The sequence below is a fragment of the Lipotes vexillifer genome, unplaced genomic scaffold (assembly GCF_000442215.2).
Source record: "Lipotes vexillifer unplaced genomic scaffold, Lipotes_vexillifer_v1.1 scaffold129, whole genome shotgun sequence".
Lineage (NCBI taxonomy): Eukaryota > Metazoa > Chordata > Mammalia > Artiodactyla > Lipotidae > Lipotes > Lipotes vexillifer.
In genome coordinates, this window is record NW_006777287.1 from 1,692,930 (window position 1) to 1,718,344 (window position 25,415).

General features: G+C 48.8%; 2 protein-coding genes across 2 annotated transcripts; both read left to right on the top strand.

Annotated features, from left to right (window-relative positions):
- Positions 1–1,316: 1,316 nt before the first annotated feature.
- Positions 1,317–10,818, top strand: GLOD5 (glyoxalase domain containing 5). The gene is given in 8 exon segments (XM_007450937.1): positions 1,317–1,379; positions 6,121–6,258; positions 9,270–9,283; positions 9,285–9,386; positions 9,388–9,418; positions 10,702–10,750; positions 10,753–10,789; positions 10,791–10,818. Coding segments are annotated over 8 exon segments (462 nt in total).
- A 5,798-nt stretch (positions 10,819–16,616) lies between these two features.
- Positions 16,617–23,426, top strand: GATA1 (GATA binding protein 1). The gene is made up of 6 exons (XM_007450879.1): positions 16,617–16,708; positions 20,422–20,660; positions 21,167–21,544; positions 21,657–21,802; positions 22,336–22,461; positions 22,908–23,426. The coding sequence occupies exons 2-6, from the start codon at positions 20,441–20,443 to the stop codon at positions 23,277–23,279; spliced, it is 1,242 nt and encodes a 413-aa protein (XP_007450941.1). The 5' UTR covers positions 16,617–16,708; positions 20,422–20,440; the 3' UTR covers positions 23,280–23,426.
- The last annotated feature ends 1,989 nt before the right edge of the window (positions 23,427–25,415 follow it).

Sequence of the window (25,415 nt, forward strand, 5' to 3'; positions counted from 1 at the left end):
TGCTGTTGACAAGGAAAAGTAGTGGGTGGGAGATGGTTATGGTGACACCACACACGCGTGTGTGTGTCTGTGTGTGTGTGCATGTGTGCAGGCCTGTGTTTGGAAGGAAACACCAGAAACTGACAGCAGTGGTCATTTTTGGAGAGTGGAGTGGGGATCACCTGTGTAGTCCATATACTTGATGTGTTGTTGGAACCTTTTATACAAACCTCTATTCACATATAATTTGTGTAACTCTTCATAAAGGAAAATCTTATGCAAAAAACAATATGCATAGCACAGAGCATTTGTGTGTCTGTCTGAGTGAGTATCTGGGGTGTGTCTAGGTACAAGAATCTGAAACTCATATGCCCCAGGGGCTGGACAGGTCATCCTCAAAAGAGAGGGCGCTCAGCTCAAGGTAAGGCGAACAGCAATGGGGCTGATGAATGTCCCCTCTTAGCAGTGAAGGGTGAGGGTGGGGTTGAGAGAGGGGTGGGGACGGGGAGGACTCCAGGGCTCACACCCCAAAAGGATTCAGAAACATTGCACCCTGGGACAGAGAACACTTAATAGCTTCATGATCTTGGCTTGGAAACAGACCCATTATAAGTTAGAGTGGTTATACTCTAACTTGGACTGTTCCTAACTTCATACCCTGGACAGACTCCCAAACAGATCAAAGATCTCACATTCTGGAGACACAATCTAAATAGATCAGAGGCCTCACACCCTAGAATAAAGGTCCCCCACAAAACTTTGGGATGGGTGGTTTTTATGTTATTACAAAGTAATCCCTTATTATGGACTGAATGTTTGCGCCCCCCTGCAAATCCATGCCTTGAAGCCCTAACCCCCAATGTGACGATACTAGGGGCCTTTGGGAGGTAATTAGGGTTAGATGAGGTCATGAGGGTGAAGTCCTGGTGATGGCATTAGTGCTCTTATAAGAAGACACTAGAAAGTTTTTTTCTCTGCCATGTGAGGACAAGGCAAGAAGGTGGCCATCTGCAAGCCAGGAAGAGAGATGTCACCAGAACCCAACCATGCTGGCACTCTGATCTTGGACTTCTGGCCTCCAGAATGGTAAGAAAATAAATTTCTGTTGTTTTGGCCACCCTGTCTATAGTGCTATATTATGGTGGCCTGAGCTGGCTAAGACACACCTTAACCTTTTACTTTCGAGGCGCTGAGTTTTATGTCAGAGTCCTTATACTTGCCCACCTACCTCGGTCACCACCAGCAGTCCCCAGTCCGTGGCCCTCCCATTCCTGCCCCTTGATCTCCAGGCACTGAGCCAGAGGGTTGTCCAGAGGCCGGGGGCAAGGAAGCCTACCATGCTGCGCCATCTGCCTTCCAGGCTGCCAGCCAGGATGTGGAGCAGGATTTCGGAGAAGCAGGTGAACAGCGTGGCCCATGGGGGTCTGGGGCACTGGTATTGGCACCAAGGCAGGGCGTTCCCAGCCGGGCCTGGTAACCTGCTTCCCTTTCATGTGGGATATCCCGGTGTGCTTTCATCCATTTTCCCATCCTCTCTTCCTTCCTCTTTCAAAGACAAGCAGAGGGCAGCAGAGGGACACGGAAAGTCCCTGCTCTAACACACAGTCTGCCATCAGCACGTCTGCCAGGAGTGGGCTGCTGCTTCACTCGGCTCCCAGCTCCCTCGGGGTGGTTCCGGGGAGCCAGTTCAGCCAGGGCCATCTGGATGGGGTGAGGTGAGGCGGGGAGGGGCCAGCAAACAGCGCTGACCTTGAGGTTTGCTAGAAGAACTCCAGGGGTCCCTGGCACCCTGAAGGAGACTTTGAAGAGGACTTTGTTGAAAGATAGAAGCCTTCCCTGTGGAGGAGGCAGGAGGGAGAGAATCATATTTTGGAAACTCTAGTTTATATATATTTACATATATAATATACGTATATACATATATGGTTGTTGTGAGGAATAAAATGGATTATATTTTGTGTAGTGCTTAGAACAAGGTTTGGCACACCGTAAGCTTAAGTGATTACTATGTCTTGCTTGTGGAAAGGGAAAGCTGCCTGCCATTCCAGTGAACAATGAATGTTGCCTGCTCTCAAGCCATCAGCCACTGTACCCCCAGCGGTGCGCCCTGGAGGAATTTAGGACAGAGAAAAACAGGATACTGGCTCTAGATAGTTAACATGCATATCTGAGAAATGATTTCAATGAGCCAAGACTCTTGCATCTTCTCATACATAAAGCACTAAAATCATTAACTTGGAATGTCTGCTTTTTGTGATTAGCAGTAATCTTTTGATGTTTGACTACATGGTTGTTTTGGGGTTTTTTTTCAGCAAAAACTCTTATATATCCAGGCTCCTCCCTTACCTCTTTGGGACAGTTCCTGAGAGCTATCTGCGAGGCTGTCTCCTGAGCTACAGTTCTCAGTCCTCAGTAAGGTCCTGAGATAAAGCATAACTCGCAACTTTTAGGCTGTGCATTTTTCTTCAGTCATCTTTTTCAAAACCAGCCTCCCTAACCTCGCCTTGAAAACCTTGCATGATCTGGCCCTGCCTTCCCCTTCTCCTCCTGTCTCACTCATGGATTCCAAGCCACATGGGCCTTCTTCCAGTTCCTTAAGAGAGCCAGCTTTGCTTACCCTTGAACTTGCAAGGATGGAGCTCTGCATCTGCAAAGCAGAATCCGGGGAGTGAATGTGAGCTAGCAGGGCATTGAATAATGGGAGGAGTAGGTTGAGCTGATTTGCAAAAACTGATGAAAGTTGGGGGATGTGGCTAAAGCAGTGCTTAGGGGAAATCTGTAGCTCTAAATGCCTATAGATCAGAAAAGTCGAAAATCAAGTACCTAAGATTTCATATCAGGAGTCTGGAAAAGTAACAGCAAATTGAACCTGAGAAAGTGGAAGGAAGGAAATTATAAAGATAAGAGCAGAAACTAGTAAATTGGAAAACAAACATACAACAGAGAAAATCAATAAAGTCAAAAATTGGTTCTTTGAACAGATTAATAACCTATTAGTAATTTCTGTTTTTTCCTCTTAATAAATTAAGAGAAAAAATATAGAATACCAATATCAGGACTGAAAAGGGAGTGCTATGACGAATCCTACAGACATTAAAAGGTTAATAAGACTTTTTTAAACATATGACTTTATTTTCAATGAAACCCAAACATCAGTCATTTTCTCATTCTACTGCTTCTGTGTTCATATGGATCCTCTATATCCATGAGGACAGCAGAACTCAGGAATTTTGCTAATGCCTCCTTCACTCATGAAAATAGAAAAGCACAGTACTTTTTTAAAGCTGGGGCTCAAGTGAAATCAATTGTTTAAAATGTAATGGTTTGAAATGGAATTGAACACAGTAGAATAGAACAGGATAAAATAGTATAGAGTGGAATGGTATAGCATGGTGGAATGGAATAGAATAGAATAGAATAGAATAGAAGTCAGATTTGTGCCAGGCACTGGGCCTAATTATTGTAGTAGATATTCATTAACTGAACAAATATTATTGAACATCTGCTAGTTGTTTGGGATTCAGTGGGGAACAACACAGAAATCTCTGCTCTTACGAAGCTGATATTCTAATCAGGGAGACAGATATTAGCATGTGCAAAAGGCTTTGAGGCTCACACTGGTCAGAATGGCCATCATCAAAAAATCCACAAACAATAAATGATGGAGAGGATGTGGAGAAAAGGGAACCCTCCTACACTGTTGGTGGGAATGTAAATTGGTACAGCTACTATGGAGAACAGTATGAAGGTTCCTTAAAAAACTAAAAATAGAGCTACCATATGACCTAGCAATCCCACTCTTGGACATATTCCTGGAGAAAACCATAATTCAAAAAGATACATGCACCCCAATGCTCATTGCAGCACTATTTACAATAGCCAGGACATGGAAGCAACCTAAATATCCATCAACAGATGAATGGATAAAGAAGTGTGGTACATGTATACAATGGAATATTACTCAGCCATAAAATGGAACGAAATTGTGCCATTTGCAGAGACATGGATGGACCTAGAGACTGTTATACAGAGTGAAGTAAGTCGCAAAGAGAAAAACAAATATCATATAATATTGTTTATATGTGGGGTCTAAGAAAATGGTACAGATGAACTTACTTGCAAAGCAGAAATAGAGACACAGATGTAGAGAACAAACATATGAATACCAAGGGGGAAAGGGAGGGTGGAATGAACTGGGAGATTGGGATTGACATATATACACTACTATGTATAAACTAGATAACTAATGAGAACCTACTGTATAGCACAGGGAACTCTATTCAGTGCTCTGTGGTGACCTAAATGGGAAGGAAATCCAAAAAAGAAGGGATATATGTGTACATATAGCTGATTAACTTTGCTGTACAGCAGAAACTAACACAACATTGTAAAGCAACTATACTCCAATAAAAATTAATTTAAAAATAAGGGCCTGGGGGCTTCCCTGGTGGCGCAGTGGTTGAGAGTCCGCCTGCCAATGCAGGGGACACGGGTTCGTGCCCCGGTCCGGGAAGATCCCACATGCCGCGGAGCGGCTGGGCCCGTGAGCCATGGCCGCTGAGCCTGCGCGTCCGGAGCCTGTGCTCCGCAACGGGAGAGGCCACAACAGTGAGAGGCCCGCGTACCACAAAAAAATAAAAATAAAAATAATAATAAGGGCCTGGGACTTCCCTGGTGGCGCAGTGGTTAAGAATCTGCTTGCCAATGCAGGGGACATGGGTTCGAGGCCTGGTCTGGGAAGATCCCACATGCCGCGGAGCAACTAAGCCCGTGCACCACAACTGCTGAGCCTGCACTCTAGAGCCCGCGTGCCACAACTACTGAAGCCCGCGTGCCTAGAGCCTGTGCTCTGCAACAAGAGAAGCCACCACAATGAGAAGGCCGCACACCGCAACAAAGAGTAGCCCCCGCTCGCCGCAACTAGAGAAAGCCCGCGCACAGCAACGAAAACCCAACGCAGCCAAAAATAAATAAATTAAATAAATAAAAAAATAAAAAATAAGGGCCTGAGGGCTAAAGGTACAAGGATGGCCTTTATGAGGAACAGGCAAAAGGACAATGTGGCTTGGAGTTCAAGAACAATGGATGAGGCCGTAGAGATTGGGGGTCATGGTAGAGAGTCTGGAATTTTAACAAGATGACCACGACATCATCATCATCATTGTTAACTCTTACAGCACTTGCTATGTCAGGCATTGTCCTAAGCCCCCCCTTTTTTTTGGTCACCCCCCTCACACACACACACACCCCACCAGCCTGTGGGATCTTAGTTCCCCGACCAGGGATCGAATCTGGGTCCCTGGCAGTGAGAGCACTGAATCCTAACCACTGGACCACCAGGGAATTCCCCCCAACTCGTTTTTTTTTAAATTGTTCACAACAGTCCTATAAAACACATATAAAATCATGCCCACTTTCCAGAAGGGGAAACCAAGGCACAGAGAGTAAAATGTCAGTCTGGCTCCAGAATCTGTTATTTTAACCACTATACTCTGCAACTTATAGTGCACAGGCATCTTATAATCCTGTAGCAAATGAAATATAAATTACTAAAGAACGCGAATCAAGAAAAAGATCTGGTGGGAGGTGTGCTGAAGGCAGGAAGTGAGGGGTGGGGCGGTGTGCCCTCCCACTTGGTGTCAAGGTTGATCTGTAGGCACACATGCCCAGAAACATTTATTGCATCTGAGATGCTCCCTTCTTGTCCTGTCCTCTGTTATCGTAACTGTAGAGTGAGAAAGGAGAGGACTGGGTTAAATTGGTCAATAAAGGGCTTGTACTCATGGGGTTGGGCCTCCTCTGTGTCTTATCATTTCTTACAGAAGAGATCAATTCCAGCTCAAGGAAAACAAGGGAGAGTTTGGTTTTGGTCTCCACTCCCCTATCTTCACCTCTATCCCTCTGGAAGGAGGGAAAGAACAAGAAAACAGTGGAGAGTGGTCATGGCAGACACATGGACTCTTGTGAATCTACACATGAGCAATAAGTACTGAAGATTCCTCCCAGGACTTTCCCCTTGAAATGGGGGTAGAAGGAAGTATAGTCACCGAGGAGGTGAGAGGAGGTGGGGAGAAGGAAACACAGGAAACATGGGTGTGACCAGTGGCAGTGTGGTCTCGTCTCTTTTTTCTCTTTTTTTAGTCATGGAGGGACAACAGTCAGACCCCTTCCCTGTGTCTTATCCATAAACTTGACCACATTGTGATGACAGTAAAGAGCATCAAAGACACCTCTATGTTTTATTCTAAGATCCTGGGCATGAAGGTCATGACTTTCAAGGTAATCACTTCCCCAAATGCCAAATTGCAGGTGGGGTAAAACTTGATTATACTATTTTAAAAAGTAACTTAAAACTCCAAAGCGCGCACACACACACACACACACACACACACACACACACACACACACACACGAGAATCTGTGAGAAAAATTTAAAGGATCAATGGAGGAGATTCCAAACTCTGAATAGCAGGACTTCCAGAGAGAGAATGGAGAAAAAAAGGAAGGGAAGAAATTACCATAGAATAATGCAAGAGAACTTTCCAGTCTTTATATGGAAAGGGTTAACTGAGTATCCGGCACACTGACACCTAGATATGTTCCTATGAAATTATAGAACATCAAAATAAAAACAAATCTCCTAGAAGCTTTCAGAGAGGTTAAAAAGAAAAGTAGTTCAACTACAAAGGAAAAGGAAATATGCAGATTTCAGATTTCCCAAGAGTCAGAGACCAGAAGATAATTGAAGAACAACTTCAAGATTCTGAGGGAAAACATTTCAACCTAGAATTCTGTGACCAAGCTATTAATCAAGGTGAGTGTAGAATGAAACATTCTTAGACATAAAAAGATGCAGAAACTTTGTCTACTTGCTTTGAAAATTACTTGAGAATATGCTATATCAAAATGCGTGATTAATCCAGGAAGAAGAAAGACATAAAAGTCAGGACACCGTGGATCCCAAGAGGAAGATCCAGAAAGATACCTAGAAAACAATCAGTCCAGTTTGGATCAGAAGGAAAGGTCTCAAGAAAAAGAGCTTCAAGGTAAAAAGGAGGTTTCCAGAGATTGACTACAATCCTTGAGAATTTGGAACAACTTCAAAAGTGGGAGATGCACAGACACGGAATGTGTCTTAAACTGAAGGGGCCCATGGAATGGCAAACAGGGTAAAAAATGTAAAACTAACACAGAATGCTATGCATAAAAATAGAACTATGCAATATCAGACTGGATATATACATAGCAAGACGGACAGCTCTTAAAAGATCATGGTGAATGAAAAATGAAGAAGCCAAATCAGGTCTATAGCATGGTACCATTTATAACATACACACATAAAAAAATACACTTTTTACAATAACTTATGAAAAACCAAAGGATGAACATCAAACACATTAAAATCATTGCCCAGGGTGGGGACAGAAATGAAGAATGGAGATAAAAAGATTAAACATACAAATAAAACTAGAGAAGGGTCTTGCGTGGCCCAACAATGATAGTGAGGCATATGAAGCCTCAACCCCCGTTATTTGGACACACTTGAGTGAAATTTCAGTACATCTAGGATCAAGAAAAGTCCTAAGAGCTGCAGTAGTGGAGGGTGGGTGCATCATCTATAAAAAGAATGAAAAACAGATTAACATCAGACTTCTTATCAGCAATACCAGATTCAGGAAGACAACGAAGCCACATATTTAAAAGGCTGTGAGGGGACTTCCCTGGTGGTCCAGCAGTTAAGACTCTGCACTCCCAATGCAGAGGGCCCGGGTTTGATCCCTGGTCAGGGATCTAGATCTCACATGCATGCTGCAACTAAGAGCCTGCATGCCACAACTGAAAAAAAAAGATCCTGCACGCTGCAGCTAAGACCTGGCACAGCCAAATAAATACATATTTTTTAAAAAAATAAAAAAATAGGGACTTCCTTGGTGGCGCAGTGGTTAAAAATCCATCTGCCAATGAAGGCAACATGGGTTTGATCCCTGGTCCAGGAAGATCCCACGTGCCGCGGAGCAACTAAGCCCGTGCACCACAACTAACTGAGCTTGCGCTCTAGAGCCCGTGAGCCACAACTACTGAGCCCGAGTGCTGCAACTACTGAAGCCTGAGTGCTGCAACTACTGCGCATGCCTAGAGCCTGCACACTGCATAGAAGAGTAGACCCCACTCACCCCAACTAGAGAAAGCCCCAACACAGCAATGAAGACCCAAAATAAATAAATAAAATACATTTATTTTAAAAAGTAAAATATTAAAAATTTTTTAATAAAAAATAAAAGGCTGCAGGAAAATAACCTACAACCTTAAATTCTATACTCAGCCGAACTATCATTCAAGTGAAATAAAGTCATTTTCTGATAGAATGGATGTAGTATCCATCATGGTGAGATGAAAGGGACATAAAATGATTTTTTAAAAAATGGCAGAAGTTGAGAGGCACAGGAGAGGGAGGCAGGATGAAGAGGATAGTCGGGCCAATGAGATACTATGTTCGTCCATCAAAACATAAAGACGAAAGTGGGTTATTTTAAAATTGTAAAGGAACCAAAAGAGGAGTTAAAACCGATGACAGAATCTTGTTGGGAGGGGTAGTAATGTGGATGAGCTAAATTCTCATTTATCTTAGCAGGGAAAGGATAGAAAATGTCTGAAGTTGCTAAATCAAGACATAGTGGCACATCAGTTAGGGACTGTTTGGAGGCATGTGGGAGAAAGTTTAACTACCAGCGGGTTAAATAAAATAGAGTTTTCTTTTTCTTTCATTCAACAATCAGTCCAGAGGTAAGCAGGAAGGGCTCGGGCAGTGGCTGGAAGGAGGAAGTGAGTGGGCAAAAACCATCAGCTTAGTGGGATGGGGAGGTTCCCAGATGCACTGCTCACAGCCTCTGCGGACATCTCATCGTCTCGTCTTACATGGTCACCCAGCAAGGAATGCTGGGAAATGCAGGTTTTTAAAGCTGGGTGTACAATAAACCCCACTGAAACTTGGGTTGTGTTTAAAAGAAAAGGGGAGAAATGTATATTAAGTAGACAGATTGCAGTCTCTGCCATGGGTAGTATAAACATATTATTTGGAGGTATGGAAATAATTTCCAGAAGAAACACATACACACGTTGAAAGCAGTTTGCCTCTAGGGAATGAGACAAGCGTGGGACAACGGGATGCTGTTTTTCATCAAAAACCTTGTTCTACTTTTTATTTTTTAACCTTGTTGGGGTACGTAGGGGGCTTTGCCTCACACTCATCTTGGAGGTTTAGTTCCAGGTTGTTTTCTCACCCCAAATAGGGAGACCGGAAAGCACTGTTTTGGAGACCAGAAATTTAACCTCCATGAGGCAGGAAAGGAATTTGAACCCAAAGCTGCTCACCCAGTCCCTGGCTCCCTGGATATATGCTTGATCCCAGCCTTTGAAGGAAATGGTCCAGCACCTCGCGGTGAGTCAGACTTCCATCCTCTTTTGAGAAAGCTGCTGCAGATGCAGTGAAAACAGAAGCATGGCTCAAACTTCAGACATAACAGGTTTCATCACATCCAGATAAGATCTATGCACAATTGTTTATTCACTATTTTTATTGACATCATTTTTCCCTGTAAGCAAATGTATTTTTTTTAATAAACTTATTTTATTTATTTATTTTTGGCTGTGTTGGGTCTTCGTTGCAGCGCGTGGGCTTCTCATTGCGGTGGCTTCTCTTGTTGCGGAGCACGGGCTCTAGGCATGCAGGCTTCAGTAGTTGCAGCACGCGGGCTCAGCAGTTGTGGCTCGCGGACTCTAGAGCACAGGCTCAGTAGTTGTGGAGCACAGGCTTAAGGGGATCTTCCCAGACCAGGGATCGAACCCATGTCCCCTGCATTGGCAGGCAGATTCTCAACCACTGCGACACCAGGGAAGCCCACAAATGTATTTTAAAAGAAAACTTTACATCACCCTTGTGAAAAAAATTATACCTAAACTCTATTTATATAAATACATTTATGTAAAAAGAAAATGTTCAACCAAGTAAATGAAAACCCATTATATCTTGGCATAAAGGGGAGGTAACTGTAAAAACAAACAGCTATAAAAGCATCACAATGCCATTAGATTATAGCCACTTCCATTACCCCACTCTCTGGGCCTGACAAATTTAGATTTGGCAAGTGGTTAAGGACTTCGCATCCACCAGAGACTTTCTTCTTTGTATAATCAGAGGATTGAAAGAGGATTGAAGAGGGAATAATTTTGACTCACTGTTATTTAATTTAGTGTCCTTGTAATACTTAAAATGATTTCATTTGAAGGGGGTCATTGGTTCTCCTTTTGGGGAACACAGATTGAGGTATTAAATACACTTCATGCAAATTGACCTGGACTGCTTGGGAAAATATCAGTGAAAACGTCTGGTTTGGAAGGAAAGTGGGTAAAGCATCGGGATTAAGGGTATGGACTTTGGCCCAGACTTGCCTGGGTTTGAATTCTGACTCTGCCACTTACTAGATAACACTAGGTACATTATCATCCCCATTTGACAGATGAGGAAACTGAGGTACAGAGCAGTTAGGTACTCTTCTTGAGGTCATAAAGCTAGTAAGTAGCTGGAGCAGGGTGAGGGAGGGGAGAATGGTAGGAGATGAAGTGAGAAAGATACAGGGGTCTTCTAGGCCACTGTAAAGAATGAAATTTTGGTCCCACACATGGACTGTGATGAATGACTTTTGTTCTCTCCTCTCATTTCAGGCTTGTGATGTCCCCATTGAGGAGGGTCCAGTCCCCAGAATGGGGGCAAAAGTATGTCCATCTACTTCCAAGACCCTGACAGAAACCTCTGAGGTGTCCAACTACATCTCCTTGTGATGGAGGCTAGCTCTCTGCCATCTTGTCCCCTGCTATGTCACCCTTTCCCTTACTTCCTGCAAACCCTCGCCCAGGCCCAGAAACCTCTAAGAACTGAGGACTTAGGCACTTCACACATCCTGCTGGAGGATCTGAGGCAGGTTTGGGACCAACATGTCTGAGTGTCCTCCATCCAAGCTGCCCCAATAAATTAATAACTTTCAATTAATATGAGCTCTTCATTAATTACTGTTTCAGCTTTATATATGGGTGTTTGTCTAGGACATGAGGTCTCTGAGCTGTTTGGGGGTCAGTGACCAGGGTATGACATCGCTGAGGACCAAATTTAGGGTGATCGCCTTTGGATTCAAGGCCCCTGACAGATTTCTCCTTGTCAGTGAGCCCATCCTTTTTCATCCTTTTTGATTCACCTCACTCCTTCCAAGTGCTGCCTGCTGTTTCCTCCACCACATTGGCTTGACTGAACCCCAAGATCTCTGTGATTCCTATGGGGCCTTCACAGCCCAGATGATACTACCTCGTCCTGGAGTGCCTTAGCTGGTCTCATCCCCGGGGAATGTGGCACTTTCTACCTTTGGATCTGGTACGTTCAGACTCATCTCAACTGAGGCTCAGCTCCTGACAGAGTAGATAGATGGGACAAGAACAAATTTCCTCTGCTTCTGTCCCCTTCCCCCACCATTTACTCAGTCAACCAACCAATAAACATACATTGAGCACCTACTGCATACTTGGCCCTGTTCCAGGCATTGGAGACACAGTGTTGAACAGAAGAGATAAGCACATGTATGTTTGTGGAGCTGCCATTCTAGTGGGAGAGACAGAAAAGAAATAATATTAAGTAAGGAAAATATCAAGGGTGTTAGAGGATAAGTGCTTTGGAGAAAAAGAAAATATGGAAAAGTGGTGACACAGATAAAAATCACTGGGGCAGTTTCCAATGTGTAATGGGATGGTCAGGGGAAACCTCACTAAGGAGACATTTGAGCACAGACCTGAAGAGATGAGGGAGGGAGCCGCGCCAATAGCTGGAGGAAGAGCATACCAGGCAGAGAGTACAGCCAGTACAAAAGCCCTGAGGCATGAAGGGGCCGTGGCTAATATGTGTGAGGAACAGCAAGGAGGAGGCCGTGTAGCGGAGCAGAGTGAGTGAGGGGGAGCGGCAGGAGGTGAGGTGGGAGAAGTGAAGGCACAGATCACGTGGGGCCTCACGGGCCATGGAGAGGACTCTGGCTTTTACTCTGAATGACTGACAGGGGAGCCACAGGAGGGTCTTGAGCAGAGGAGGGCCATGATCTGACTTAGGATTTAACAGGCTTCCTCTGGCTGCTGTGAGGAAAATAGACTGTAGGGTTGAGGGTGGAAGCTGGGGGACCCTGAGGAGGAGGCCACTGCAGTGGTCCAGGTGAGCGATGCTGGTGCTGGCAGGGGAGATAATAAAAAAAAAAACGGTTAGATTCTGGAGATACTCTGAAGACGGAGACTGGATGAGTTCACCAAGAGAGAAAATGTCAACTAGAGAAGAGGCCCACGGACATTTAGAGTTCTGAAACAAGAGGAGGAAACAGCAAATGAGGCCGGAAAAGAGGAAAGAGGAGAGTACGGTCCCTGAGCAAATAAGAGATGGATGAAGGAGTACGTATGAGGATCTCCTGGAGGTGCGGGAGCCCCTAGTCCTGTGGACTCTGGTCTCTAAACAGTCTCCAGGTGGTAGTTCAACCATGCCCTATAAGTAAACTCCCAGGGAGCCCCCAAAATGTTGGGAATAGAGGATGGTTAAGGATGTGAGTTTCAGCACACGAAAGGCTTTGCCAAAGGCTGTAACAGGTTTCTTGCCTATTTTTACAAAACAGCTTGTCTTGGACCCAGATGTTATATGCCTAGAGATAGATGATTTATGGAAGGAAGGAAGGAAAGAATGGAAGGGAGGAAAGAAGGAAGGAAGGGCAGCAAATGGGTGGATAAATGAATGGGTAGGTGGATGGGTGGATAGATAGATGGTTGGGTAGGTGGGTGGATGGATAGACTGGTATCCCCTGCTCCAGGAAAAAACTCTTCCACGTGTGTGTGCACAGAGAACGACATATGAGTTTGTAAGTTACAGGTCTGCTGTAATAAGAAAAAGACTGAAAACAACCCAGATGTCCATCAGCAGATGAATGGTTAACCAAACTATAGTATATCAATTCCATGGACTATTACTTGGCAATAAAAGGGAATGAACTTATGAGGCCATCATTACTTCATACCAAAACCAAAGACATAATTAGAAAAGACAACTATATACCAATATGTCTTTTGAATATAGATACAAAAATCTTCAACAAAATACTAGTAAATAGAATTCAGTAACATATAAAAGGATTATACACCATGACCAAGTAGGATTTAGACAAGAATAGTCCAAATGCCATGGGCTTGGACCAAGCTTTGGAGCCCTAGAAGATGCCAGGAGGGAGGGAACAAGTCAGGGAAGGCTTCCGGGAAGAGAGGGGAAGAAAGGCCGTTGGGGCTGAGTCTCAAATGGAGGCCTGATGGAAAGGATGCTTGGCCCAAACACCCACCCCCTCCCCTGCCCCCACCCTCGTCGGTCTCCCCCAAAGCCTGGCCTGGCCCTGCCGATTCCCTTATCTGCCCACTCCCAGCTGCCTCCCTGCTGGCTGAACTGCCGCCACAGGCTTCTGGGCCTATGCCCCCTCCACAGGGATGGGGGAGGGAATGGGGTGAGGCCTGGCCTCAGAGCCACAGGGTTTTGGCCCTTGATGGAGGCAGAGCCCTGAGGCCCCCACTCCCCACCCTTTACTTCCCTTCCTGAGCCCTTTCTCTGCTCCACTTATGAAGAAATGGACTGTAGGTCCAGCAGCCAAACCCTTGTCTCAGACATGCCTCCAGCCTGCCCTTCCCAAGGGGGGGCAGCTTTCCCTCCCTCATCCCAACATTGCAACCGCTATTTCTAGTAATAGTAACAATGAGGAGAGTTACCACTACAGAGCTCACCATTTATGGCGTGCAGGCAGGCCCTGTGTTGAGTGGCCTTTCAACAACATTTGAGGTGGATTCTATGATTATACCCATTTTCCAGGCAAAGAAACTAAGGCTCAGAGGGTGGCCTCCCCAGGAATCATGCAGCAAATCAGTCAGAGCCGAGACAAGAACCCAGGGCCTTAGACGAACATCATTTCTCTGCACCTACTCCCAGTCTAGAAGATCGGGGCAATTATATGCACTTATACCACAAGGACCTGGTGAGAATAGGATAAAATTATGCATGAAGAACATTTAGCACAGTGCCTGGGGTGGCAGGGCAAAATAATGCTGCTGTTGTTATTATATTAATGCTAGGAAAAGTATTAGTATTAGAATTATTATTATTATTACCATTAGCATTGTTGATAGAATTAAAATGAATATTAGTTCTAGAATTAGTATTAATATTCATAAAGTACTCGTGTTAGATTACAGTTAGTATTATTATTACTGTCACTATGAAAATTAGCATTAGTGCTCATATCAATATTAGAATAGTAGTAATTAGAATTAGTACTGGTATTGGTGTCAGCATATTATTAGCATTAGTACTAGAATTAGTAGTAGTGCTGATAAAAAAGGGTCAAATACTATCCTTCGTATACAGTAGGTACTCAATGAATAAATAAGAATACTTAATATTTATTGAGATTTCAGAATCAAATGAGTTAAAATCACTTAATGGATTAAATCTCATTTAGTCACCCTAATCACCCTATGGAGTAGCCGCTATTATTACCCCATCTCTTCAGATGAGGAACTGAGGTCCAGAGGGGACATTAACTCACCCAAGGCCACACGCCAGTCGGTGATAAGGGCAGCCTATAAATGAGGGTGGACTGGCTCCAGAGTGGATGTCCTGAAACCATCACCACTTGAGTCAGAGGAGTCTTTGTCCTTGTTCTTACTGACGAGGGCTTGGCACAGAGTGGGGCACAGAGCAGGAGCTCAATAAATGGCCTTGCTCTCTTTCCTCCTCAAATCTCCCATTTTGCATATGAGGACACTGAGGCCCAGAGAGGTAATATGAGGATGGTAAACTCCCTCTGGGGTGGGCCAGTGAGTGAGCAGACCCTACTGACCCAGGGCTCCATCCTTGCCCTCTGCCCTTGGTGGGTCTCAGTCTCCTCATCTACAGAATGGGTGGTCAGGGGAGCTCCCTGTCCCATGGAGTCTCAGGGCCATTGACTGGTTAGTCTTACCCACTGTCCTACAGGGACCCAAGTTGGACACCTACTGCATACATGTGTGTTCAATGATTTTACATGGGGAAAGTGCCAGGCACAGGTCTGTGTCAGCAGTGAGACACTGGTCCTTGTCACCGTTGTTACTATTTGGGGGAGGTAGGACAGGGCAAGAAGGTGGGGACTGAGGCGCAGGGGCCCAGTGACTCTCTGGAGGTCCCTCTCAGCAAGTTGAGGGCAGAGCCACAGGCCACATGGGTCCACATCAACCCACACCCCCTCCCACCCCACCCTGGCACCACCTGCCCAGGGCATACCCCAGGCTGCTACCTGGGGTCTCATGGACTTCCTCTCAGACTCTCTGTTTCTGAATCTCTGTCTCTGTCCCCCTCTCTACATCATCTTTTTCTCCCTTCTCAGTTTCTCCACCTGTATCCTTAGCCTCTGTCACTTTCAGCCTTTATCTTTCCCCTTCTGTCCATCTCTACCTGCCTCCCGCTCTCTTTGCCCCTCTTTCTATCTGTCTGTAACTGTCTCCGGCTCTCTCTGTGCATCTCTCACCCCTCTGTCTCTCATTCCTTTCTGTGCTCTCTGTCTCCTCCCAGCTCTAGGTCTCTTTCTCTCTGTTTATCTGCATCTCCCCATTCCTATCTCTCTGTCTCTCTGCCTCTCTCCCTTCTCTATCCCTTCAATCCTCCTTCCCTTCCCCCACCCTATCCTACTCAAGGGCCCACAGAGGAACCAGCCCCAAGTCCCACCTGTTTCCCGCCTCCAAAGCCGCATGGCGGGCAAGAAGTTGAGGCCACTGTCCCTGGGTGTCCCCCACCGAGCCCCGCCCCCCATCCCAAGACAGCCTGTTACCACCGCGGAGCCAACAGCCACACTGGCCTCCATCTGATAAGACTTATCTGCTGCCCCAGGGCAGGCCGGAGCTGGCGTAAGCCCCAAGTGGGGCGCTGAGTGAATGTGCCTCTGCCTCCCGCCAGTCCTGGCCTGGTCCCCAGGGTGGGCCTGGGTCCTGAAGATGTCCCATGGACATCTTGATTCAAATTCCCACCAAACCTCTTTGAGCCTCATTCTTGTCACCTGCAAAATGGGTACAGTCACATACCTCCTCTCCCTTTGTCCAGGAAGACACATACATAAGGGCCCAGCCCACACTTGGCTAAGCACACAGTAGGGGCTTTACAAACACTCACTGAAAAGCCCAGAGGGGTCATGAAACCACATCTGCTATTTTCATTTTATCTTGGCTTCAGCCCATTTTGTTTGGCTGGACACTGAAATCCACAGAAGCCCAAGTCAAACAGGGTCCAAGAATCCATGAGGTGGGCAGGTGGGGTGGAGGAAGGCCCCCACTGCCCAAGAGGTGCCCCACCAGGAGGGGGGCCCACCCCCTCCCCTGGCCCACCCCCTCCCCTGGCCCGCCCCACCCATTGTTCAACCTAACAAACAGAGGAAAGGAAATTTTCTTCCCTTCATATCTAATGCCTAAAGCATAGAAAATACTCAGTAAATGGTTTAGGAAGGAAGGAGGAAAGGTAGGGAGGGAGAGGGGAGGGAGGGAGGGAAGGAGGAAGGGAGCCTCAAAGGCCAAGGCCAGCCAGGACACCCCCTGGGATCACACTGAGCTCGCCACATCCCCAAAGCAGCTGAACCCTCCGCACCAACCAGCCCAGGTCAGTCTCAGCCCTTCAAGAGCCCCCAGCAAGGCAAAGCCTGGGCCTGCTGCCCCTTACTTCAAAGCTATTCCCCCAGCTTGCTCTAGGCTCCCCAACCCACCACTGGTCCCCAAAGTGTCTACCACCCCTGAATCCCCTGACAGCTCCTCCAGACCACCTCTGTCTTTCCAATCCCCATCTCTACCCCAAATCTACTCCCCAAACCCTACCTCTCTCTGCCCTGCCTCCCATCCACTCCTTCCAAGATATCCATGCTCCCCTGGTCCCTTAACTCTGCCCACCATACCCCTCTGCCCCCTGAAACATGCTTTCATCCTGCCAAATCCTACCTCTGCCCCAAATCTGACTTTCACTCACTCAAACTTGTCTCTGCCTCTGAATTCTCCACAAAGGCTCACTCTTGTCCCCTCATACCTATTTCTGCTCCCCAAGCCCTTGTCTACTCCACAACATCCTTGTCTCTGCCCCCAAACCTGTCTCTGGCCTGCCAAACCCTAGCTCCACGCTCTTACCCCCATCTCCACCTCTCAAACCCCATATTTGTTCCCTGTGACTTCTCTCTGATCCCCTAAAACCATCTCTGCCCCAACCCTTTGTCACTCCAAACACCAAGTCTACCCCCCCAAAATCTGTTCTGTCACATGAATCCTCATGTCTGCCTTCCCTAAACCCCATCTTAGCCCCCAAATATTTGTGTCCCCCCCAGGTGTCCTCTCTGGCCCCAAGTCTTCCTGTACTCCAATTTTATCTCTGTTCTCAAACTCCTCCTGTGCTCCCATAAGCCATCTCTAATCATCAGACACATTTCTGCCTGCCTGTCCAAATTCCACCTCCGCTCCAGCAAAACCCTTGGACCCTCAGACTTTTCCATGACTCTTGGAATCCACCCCGACCCCTAAACTACATCTCCAGCTTCTCAACTTTCTCTCTCTCAAACTTTGGTTCTGATCCCCAACCCTGTCTCTGCTTTCCCAACTTATTTCTGATCCCCAAATGGGACCTTTCAAGCAGACCCTTCTCTGCTCCTCAAACCCATATCTGCTTACCCCAAACTCCACAGCTGTTCTCCAAACCTCTGACTCCTCACCCCCATACCTAATCCTCAAACTCCACCTCAAACTCTCCCAAGAGTTATCTGCCCCCATATCCCAGCTCTGCTCCCTTCAGTCCCGAGGGACCCTCCCTTGAGGGCTGGGATAGGGACGTTACCTGGGGTGAGGGGCTGGGTGGAAGGAGAGTTGAGGGTGCCGGCCTGCTGCCTGCTGCCCGTTGGGGCAGCACTTACTCTAGTGGGGCAGCTGATAAGGAGCTTTCATATCCCCCAGCCTCGAGATAAACTTTATCTCTGTCTGGAGAGTGATAACTGGGGGTGGGGGGGCTGGGCCCTTGCCATGGGAGGGGTGGGCAGTCCTGGACCCACCAAGGTACAAGGTGCAGGGATGGCGGCAGTGGGGCTGGAGGGAGATTGGGGGTGGTGGTGAGGTGAGAATGAGGGGATAAAGGAAGAATGGTGATAGAGACAAAAAGAGCAAGAGACAAACAGAGACAGAGAGAAGGGAGGAAAGAACAAAGACAGATGGAGAGAAAAGAAGAAAAAGACAGAGACATGAAGAGAAAGAAGAAAAACAGAGACTCAAAGAAAGAGTAAGAGAGACAGAGAGACAAGAAAGAGGGGGAGACCCAGGAACAGAAAAGGAGAGCGAGACAGGAACTCAGAGAGAGATACAGATAGAATCATGGCGAGACAGAGAGGAAAGAGATGGATGAGGAGGAAAGACACTCTCCCTAGGGAGAGACAGCAGGTGGCCTGGACCCTAGAGGAGGTTGGTGGTGGGCACACTAACAGACCCATCTCTAGCCCAGCACAACCCCTAACCCCGGGCCCAACTCTTAGCCTATCTATACAATGGGTCACATAAGCGGGAGAAGATGGTCTTCTCTATATTCGTCATTCCACCCTACAGACAGGGAGACCAAGGCCTTCAGATTCACTGGGCAAGTCAGGGGCAGGGGTAGGTTTCTTGCCTCTTCATCTGGGGCTGTGTGCAGGAGGGTGTGTTCATGGGTACGTGAATAGTCAGACAGACATGGAAATAAGGCCAGAGGACCCAGAGAGAGAGACTAAGGAAGAGACAAACAAGCAGAAAGAAACAGAGTGGGAGAGATGTACAGACACTCAGAAAGATGAATGGAGAAGGAAAAAGAGAAACAGAAAAAGATACAGAGAGCAAAGAAAGAGATAGAGAAACAAAGAGATAAAAAGAGAGATAAAGAAGGAGAGAGACAATCAGACAGAGACATGGGAGGACAGAGAAAGGGAGGGGGAAAAACATTAAACATTTATAAAAGCACAGAAAGGGAGAGCAAGATGTATCATGGTAGCATAGAAAAATGGGAGGGAAATACAGAGAGCCAGACTTGAGAAGAAACAGGGTCAGGGAAAAAGAGACACAGGGAGACAGAGATACACACAGGGAAGGACAGAGGCAAACGGGCAGAGAGACCAAGCTGCCTTCTCCTAAGTCTTAGCTCGAGCCCTGTCACCACCTCCTATCCGGCAGATAGGGAAACTGAGGCCTGAGGATGGTGGGGACTGAAGGAACTTGAAAGCAGAACTATGGCAGACCTCCCCAGGGGACAGGGTATGGGTAGAGGGAACACCTCCCACCTGTCCCCCTCCTCAGAGGAAGCCAGTGGCCTTGGGGTGATTTCAAAAGTTGGGCGGGGATGGCAGAGATAAGCAGTGGGGGTACTGACCCCCCCATGGAGCAGGGAGGAACTGAGGGGCCCTCCGTCTGCAGACCCAACGGAGGTGGGGGAGGGGAGAGTCAAGCCGGAAACCATGGGGTTTCTGAGAAAGTCAGAAAGCAAGATGCAACAGATAGGGATGAAGTTGGGGAGCACAGGATGGTGAACCCCAAGGTCCAGGGGGGTGACCAAGGAGTTCAAGGGACTCTGGCTCCACACCCCAGCCCACCCCACCTCGATTCCTTTAGAGGCGGAGGGGAGAAAGTGTGGGGGCAGAGGGAGAAGAGGAAGCAGAGGAGGAGGAGGAGAGGAGAAAATGAGAGCGAGCAAGAGATGAGCAGAAGGGGAGGGAGAGGAGAAGGATGAAGACAAAAGACGGGAGGGGAGGGAAAGGCAGGAGAAGGAGAGAGGGGTGGAGCAGATATAGAAAGGGGAAGGGGGGAGGTGGCTGAGCAAAGGGGAGGTGGAGGAGGAAGAGATGGAGGGAGAGAAGGGGGACCAGGGAGAAGAGGAGGAGGGGGAGAGAAAGAGGGGAAGAAGAGAGAAGAGGGAGGGAGGCAGGAGTAGAAAGAGAAGGAAGAAGGGGAAGAGGAGGAGAAAGAAGGGCAGCTGAGAGGAGGGAGGAGGAAGAGACGGGGGAGGGAGGAGGGCGAGGAGAAGAAAGGGAAGAGGAGGAAGAGGAGGGTACGGAAGAGGGCGAGGAGGAGAGGAAAGATAAATGAGGAAGAAGGGGAAAGGAGCAGGATGGGGAGTGAGAGGATGGAGTGGAAGATAAGGGAGAGATGAGGGAGGGGACAGAGGAAGAGGAGGGGGAGAGGAGGCAAGAGGAGGGTACTAGGGAGATGGAAAGGGGGGATAAGAGGATTGAGGGGATGGAGTGGGAAGAGGGAGAAAGGAGGGAAGAAGGGGTGGAGAGGGGAGAGGAGGGCTTCTGTGTCTGAGGACCCCTCCTGTGCTCACAGGTCAAACCCCAGAGGCCCCATGGAGTTCCCTGGCCTCGGGGCCCTGGGGACCTCCGAGCCCCTGCCCCAGTTTATGGACCCTGCCTTGGTGTCCTCACCACCAGAATCGGGGGTCTTCTTCCCCTCTGGGCCTGAGGGCTTGGATACAGCAGCCTCCTCCACCGCCCCCAGCACCGCCACAGCTGCAGCTGCTGCACTGGCCTACTACAGGGATGCTGAGGCCTACAGACACTCCCCAGGTAACTTCTTTAGGTAGCTGTCTTGGCACTGGCTCTGTGTTATTGGGGTTGCCATGGAGACCCTTAGCTAAGGCAGAATCCTACTAAGAAGTCATCCTGAAAATGGCCGGAAGCCTTCACGTGGCTGTGCTAACCCCTAGTTAAGTCCAGACCTGGGAATGCCAATGCTCCCCAGCCTGCCATCTTGGGATAGCCATACTGGGAAGCAATGTTGGAAGTAGGTGGTGGCCCGAGTTGCCAACTGATCTATGGGCTCCAAATCCCAACAAGTCATCCTCAAAGCCCACTTGGAAATGGCTGGAGCTTATTTCAGTTGCCAGAGTGACCAGTGGGGCTCAGGATCCAGGAGTCACCCAATGGCCAGTAGCTATTCTGGTCACCTGTAGAAACGTTGGAAACTTGGCCACCATGTTGGGGCTCTTGGGCATCATTAGACCCTGAAAGCAAGATGACTTTAGACTGATTGCTCTTCTTCTTTCCTCCTCCTTTTCCATACCCCCCAATAGTCTTTCAGGTGTACCCACTGCTCAACTGTATGGAAGGCATCCCAGGGAGCTCACCATATGCTGGCTGGGCCTATGGCAAGACCGGGCTCTACCCTGCCTCGACTGCGTGCCCCACCCGCGAGGACTCCCCTCCCCAGGCCCCAGAAGATCTGGATGGGAAAGGCGGCGGCAGTTTCCTGGAGACCTTAAAGACAGAGCGGCTGAGTCCAGACCTCTTGACACTGGGGCCTGCACTGCCTTCATCAATTCCGGTCCCCAGCAGTGCCTATGGGGGCCCTGACTTTTCCAGTACCTTCTTTTCTCCCACTGGGAGCCCCCTCAATCCAGCAGCCTATTCCTCCCCCAAGCTTCGTGGAACTCTGCCCCTAACCCCCTGTGGTGAGGTTCTCTAAAAGGGACTGGGAGGTGGAGGTTGGTGGGGGGGTGCGGGTGGTCTAGGGCGAAGCTGGACTGAGCCTGGCTCCCTCTTCCCCTCCGTCTACCCCACCAGAGGCCAGAGAGTGTGTGAACTGCGGAGCAACAGCCACCCCACTGTGGCGGCGGGACAGGACGGGCCATTACCTGTGCAACGCCTGTGGCCTCTATCACAAGATGAACGGGCAGAACAGGCCCCTCATCCGGCCCAAGAAGCGCCTGGTAAGACCCAGGCCTGCCTCCACTGCTGTGCTCACCCTGTGCAGGGATTCCAGTCCTCACACTCTACAAGAACCCACATCCCCCACCCCTTCCCCATCCACAAAGGAAGCCAGCTTTGTATGGGACCGCCTATCCTCAACATATCCTCACAGTCTGCAAGCAGGAACCCCATCCTCTCCCTACACTGCAGTTTTCATCCTCGGCTTCACACTGGGATCACCTTGGGACACTTCGAAACCACTAGGGCCTGGGGCCCTCCCCACATGTATTGGTTTAATTGGTCTGGGATGCCGTCCGGGCATCAGGACTGTTTCTAACTCCCCAAGTGATTCCAGTGGATGGCCAAAGTTGGGTACTACTGGTGTATTCCCCCATATAATACCCAAAACCCCTATCCCGGCCAGGAAGTCCTGTCCTCACCCACACAGAACCCCCAGCCCTCGCCCTGTCAGAAACCCTGCCTTAACCTGACCCTCACCTCTTTTAGTCCTCCACCCACCAGTGTGCTCATCCTCACATTCTCTCTCCCCCAGATTGTCAGCAAACGGGCAGGTACCCAGTGCACCAACTGCCAGACAACCACCACCACACTGTGGCGGAGAAACGCCAGTGGCGACCCTGTGTGCAATGCCTGCGGCCTCTACTACAAGCTACACCAGGTGCCCAGGGGCCCCTCGGAGCCTCCCTCCTCTCCTCCCGCTTCCCTTCCTTCTGCTCCTCCCTTCTCCCTTCCCTTCTCCGTTTGTTATTCTCTTCCCTCTTCCTCCATCCCCCCTCCACCTTCCCCACCCCTCTCTCCTCCACTCCTTCATCTCCTTTCTTCCTCCTGCTCCCTCCTCCCTCCTCCTCCGTTGGCCATCAGCTAACTTCCACTCCCCCGTCCTAGACCAGGGGCAGCTCCCATTAGCTTGAAAGGTTTTGCCAAGCTCAGGGCCTCATAACCTTGGGATTCTTGAGGATGATACCTGTGCCACACCAGGGGCGCACTCCCTAGTCCTTGAAACAAGTCCCTATTCTTAAGAAGTGGGGTGGAGAGAGCATCCCTGGAGGAGACATAGAGGCAAGATGTGGAGTTGGGAAACACCCATGGCCTCCCTCTTGGCAGGTGAACCGACCACTGACCATGCGGAAGGATGGTATCCAGACTCGAAACCGCAAGGCATCTGGAAAAGGAAAAAAGAAACGGGGATCGAGTCTAGGAGGTACAGGAGCAGCTGAAGGGCCAGCTGGCAGCTTCATGGTGGTGGCTGGGGGCAGCAGTAGTGGGAATTGTGGGGAGGTGGCCTCAGGCTTGACATTGGGCCCACCTGGTACTGCCCACCTCTACCAAGGCCTGGGCCCCGTGGTGCTGTCAGGGCCTGTTAGCCACCTCATGCCTTTCCCAGGGCCCCTGTTGGGCTCACCCACAGGCTCCTTCCCCACAGGCCCCATGCCTCCCACCACCACTACCACTGTGGTGGCCCCACTCAGCTCATGAGGGCACAGAGCATGGCCTCAGGGCAGGGGTTGGTGTCCCTCCCCTCTTGTAGCCAGATGTCTGTCCAACCCAACCCTCTGGGCCCCAGACAAGCCTTGGCGTGGACATTCAAAGATTTTGTAAAATAAAACCACCAGAGTCCTGAAATTGTGTGAGTCTGTGTGGGACTAAATAAAGAACAGTGGTGGGGGGTTGTGTATCAGTGTCCGTGCTTCTTTGATGACAGTGTGTGGCTGCCGTGTATGACCATGTGAGATGGCACGCGACGCTTCACGATTGTAACAGAATATGTGACACCGCGTGTGACGGTGTCCAGGTTGTATGAGACAGCACATGCAGCCACACGTCATGGTGAGAGCTGGTGTGCAGCGGGCAGTAGGGATGAGGCTGTATGAGACGATGTGCGTAACTCCAGATGCCTGCAAGAGGCCGGGCACGGGTGACTGTGTGAGCAGACGTGGAGGTGTGCCCATGACAGCGTGTGCTGAGGAAACACGTGGGGTTGTGCACCACTCGGGGTCACCTTCGAGACAGCACGACAGCATATACACTGGGCACAGAAGTGGATCCATACACATTTTGGAAAGTTGAATAAGAACTACTGTGTGACAGTGTGTGAGGCATAACAGTGTGACCGTGAGGGTCTGCGTGTCAGGATGTCTCTGTGGGTCTGGTGATGACAGTATTTCTGTGCAAGTCTGTGTGTGTGTGTGAGCATATTGTGTGGCGTGGGCCACGTCAGTGTCTCTAAGTGGCTGACAATGGGAGCAGCCCTGTGTACACATACTTATGGAAGTGTTAACATGTATAGTTTCAGTCAGTGTAAGCTAGGGAGCCTCTTCCAAGGGACATTAGACATGCTGAGGACAGGAAAGGGAGGAAGGGGTGGGGCAGGAATGGTAGCTTTCAAGAAGGTCAGAAGGCCAGTATGGGACCATGAGGTTGTCCATGGGCCTTCCTGTCACTCATCTCTTATCTCTTTCAGCCCAGCTCAGCCTGCAGCCCTGTGGGAAATGGTAGAGAACAAGAGGGGTAGATTAGGAGGACAAAATAGCCTCTGGGGGTGATATTTAGACCCTGGAGGTCGGGGAGCTCCCCACAGTACAATCTCCCTCCCCAACGCACCTACTCACCTGGGTGAACTGTTCCCCCCAGAGTGGAATCTGTACTTCCATTGAACAAACGCTTCCACAGAAACAGTCACCCAGTCAGGTAACATCCTAAGCCAGACAGGTTAAGTGGCTCGCCCGAGGCCACACAGCTGATGGCACAGGGTTAGCCAGGCTCCATGGCTCAGGCTTCCCAACGGCTCCTAACAGCAAGCAGCGCCTTTAACTGAGTGCTCATTGTGGGTCGGCAATGGCTGAGAGGCTTCAGTTGCTTTAGTTCATGAATACCTGAAAAAAAAAAAACGACTAAGGAAAGTACACTCATGCTCCTTTTCCTAATGAAACACTGAGGCTCAGAACTTGCCCTGACCACGCTGAGTTTAAGAAGTGGATTTTAGATGGGCGACCCTCCCCTACCAAAGTGAGCCTTGCTCACACTTAACTGGGCTGCTTCTCTTTACAGCTTCTCCCCGCTGAAGCCCCAGAGGTGGGGACTGTGGGCCCGCACATCCTGAACACAGTATGCGTGAGCAGCTGTCCTCAACAGAACAGCACCCCTTCAGCAAGTCACGACACTAGCCCACTCGAGAATCACAGTAGTCCACACTCCTTACAGGAGCATGCCCTGGCCCTGTAAAAGCCTCCTGCCTGGCTGCCCCATGGAACCCCAGCCCTCTTACCCTGGAGGAGCCCCTGTCTTCGTCTTGAACAGAAACCCCTCTCAGGGTACTTCCCTGGTGGTCCAGTGGCTAAGACTTCACACTATCAATGCAGGGGGCCCGGGTTCGATCCCTGGTCAGGGAACTAGATCCCACATGCATGCTGCAACTAAGAGTTCGCATGCCACAACTAAAGAGCCCGCATGCCGCAACTAAAGAGCCCGCATGCCGCAACAAAGGAGCCCACCTGCCGCAACTAAGACCTGGTGCAACCAAATATAATAAGTAAATATTTTTAAAAAAGAAACCCCTCTCAGAACCTGTGTGGAAATGTGCCTGGCCCCGCCTTGTTCAGGAACCCCAGTACT

Bases quoted from the DNA above. Each gene is read 5' to 3' on its own strand.
- GATA1 (XM_007450879.1), top strand. From the start codon at position 20,441: ATGGAGTTCCCTGGCCTCGGGGCCCTGGGGACCTCCGAGCCCCTGCCC. The intron at 20,661-21,166 runs GTAACTTCTTTA...ACCCCCCAATAG, and splicing joins GGCCTACAGACACTCCCCAG to TCTTTCAGGTGTACCCACTG. The intron at 21,545-21,656 runs GTGAGGTTCTCT...CTACCCCACCAG, and splicing joins TCTGCCCCTAACCCCCTGTG to AGGCCAGAGAGTGTGTGAAC.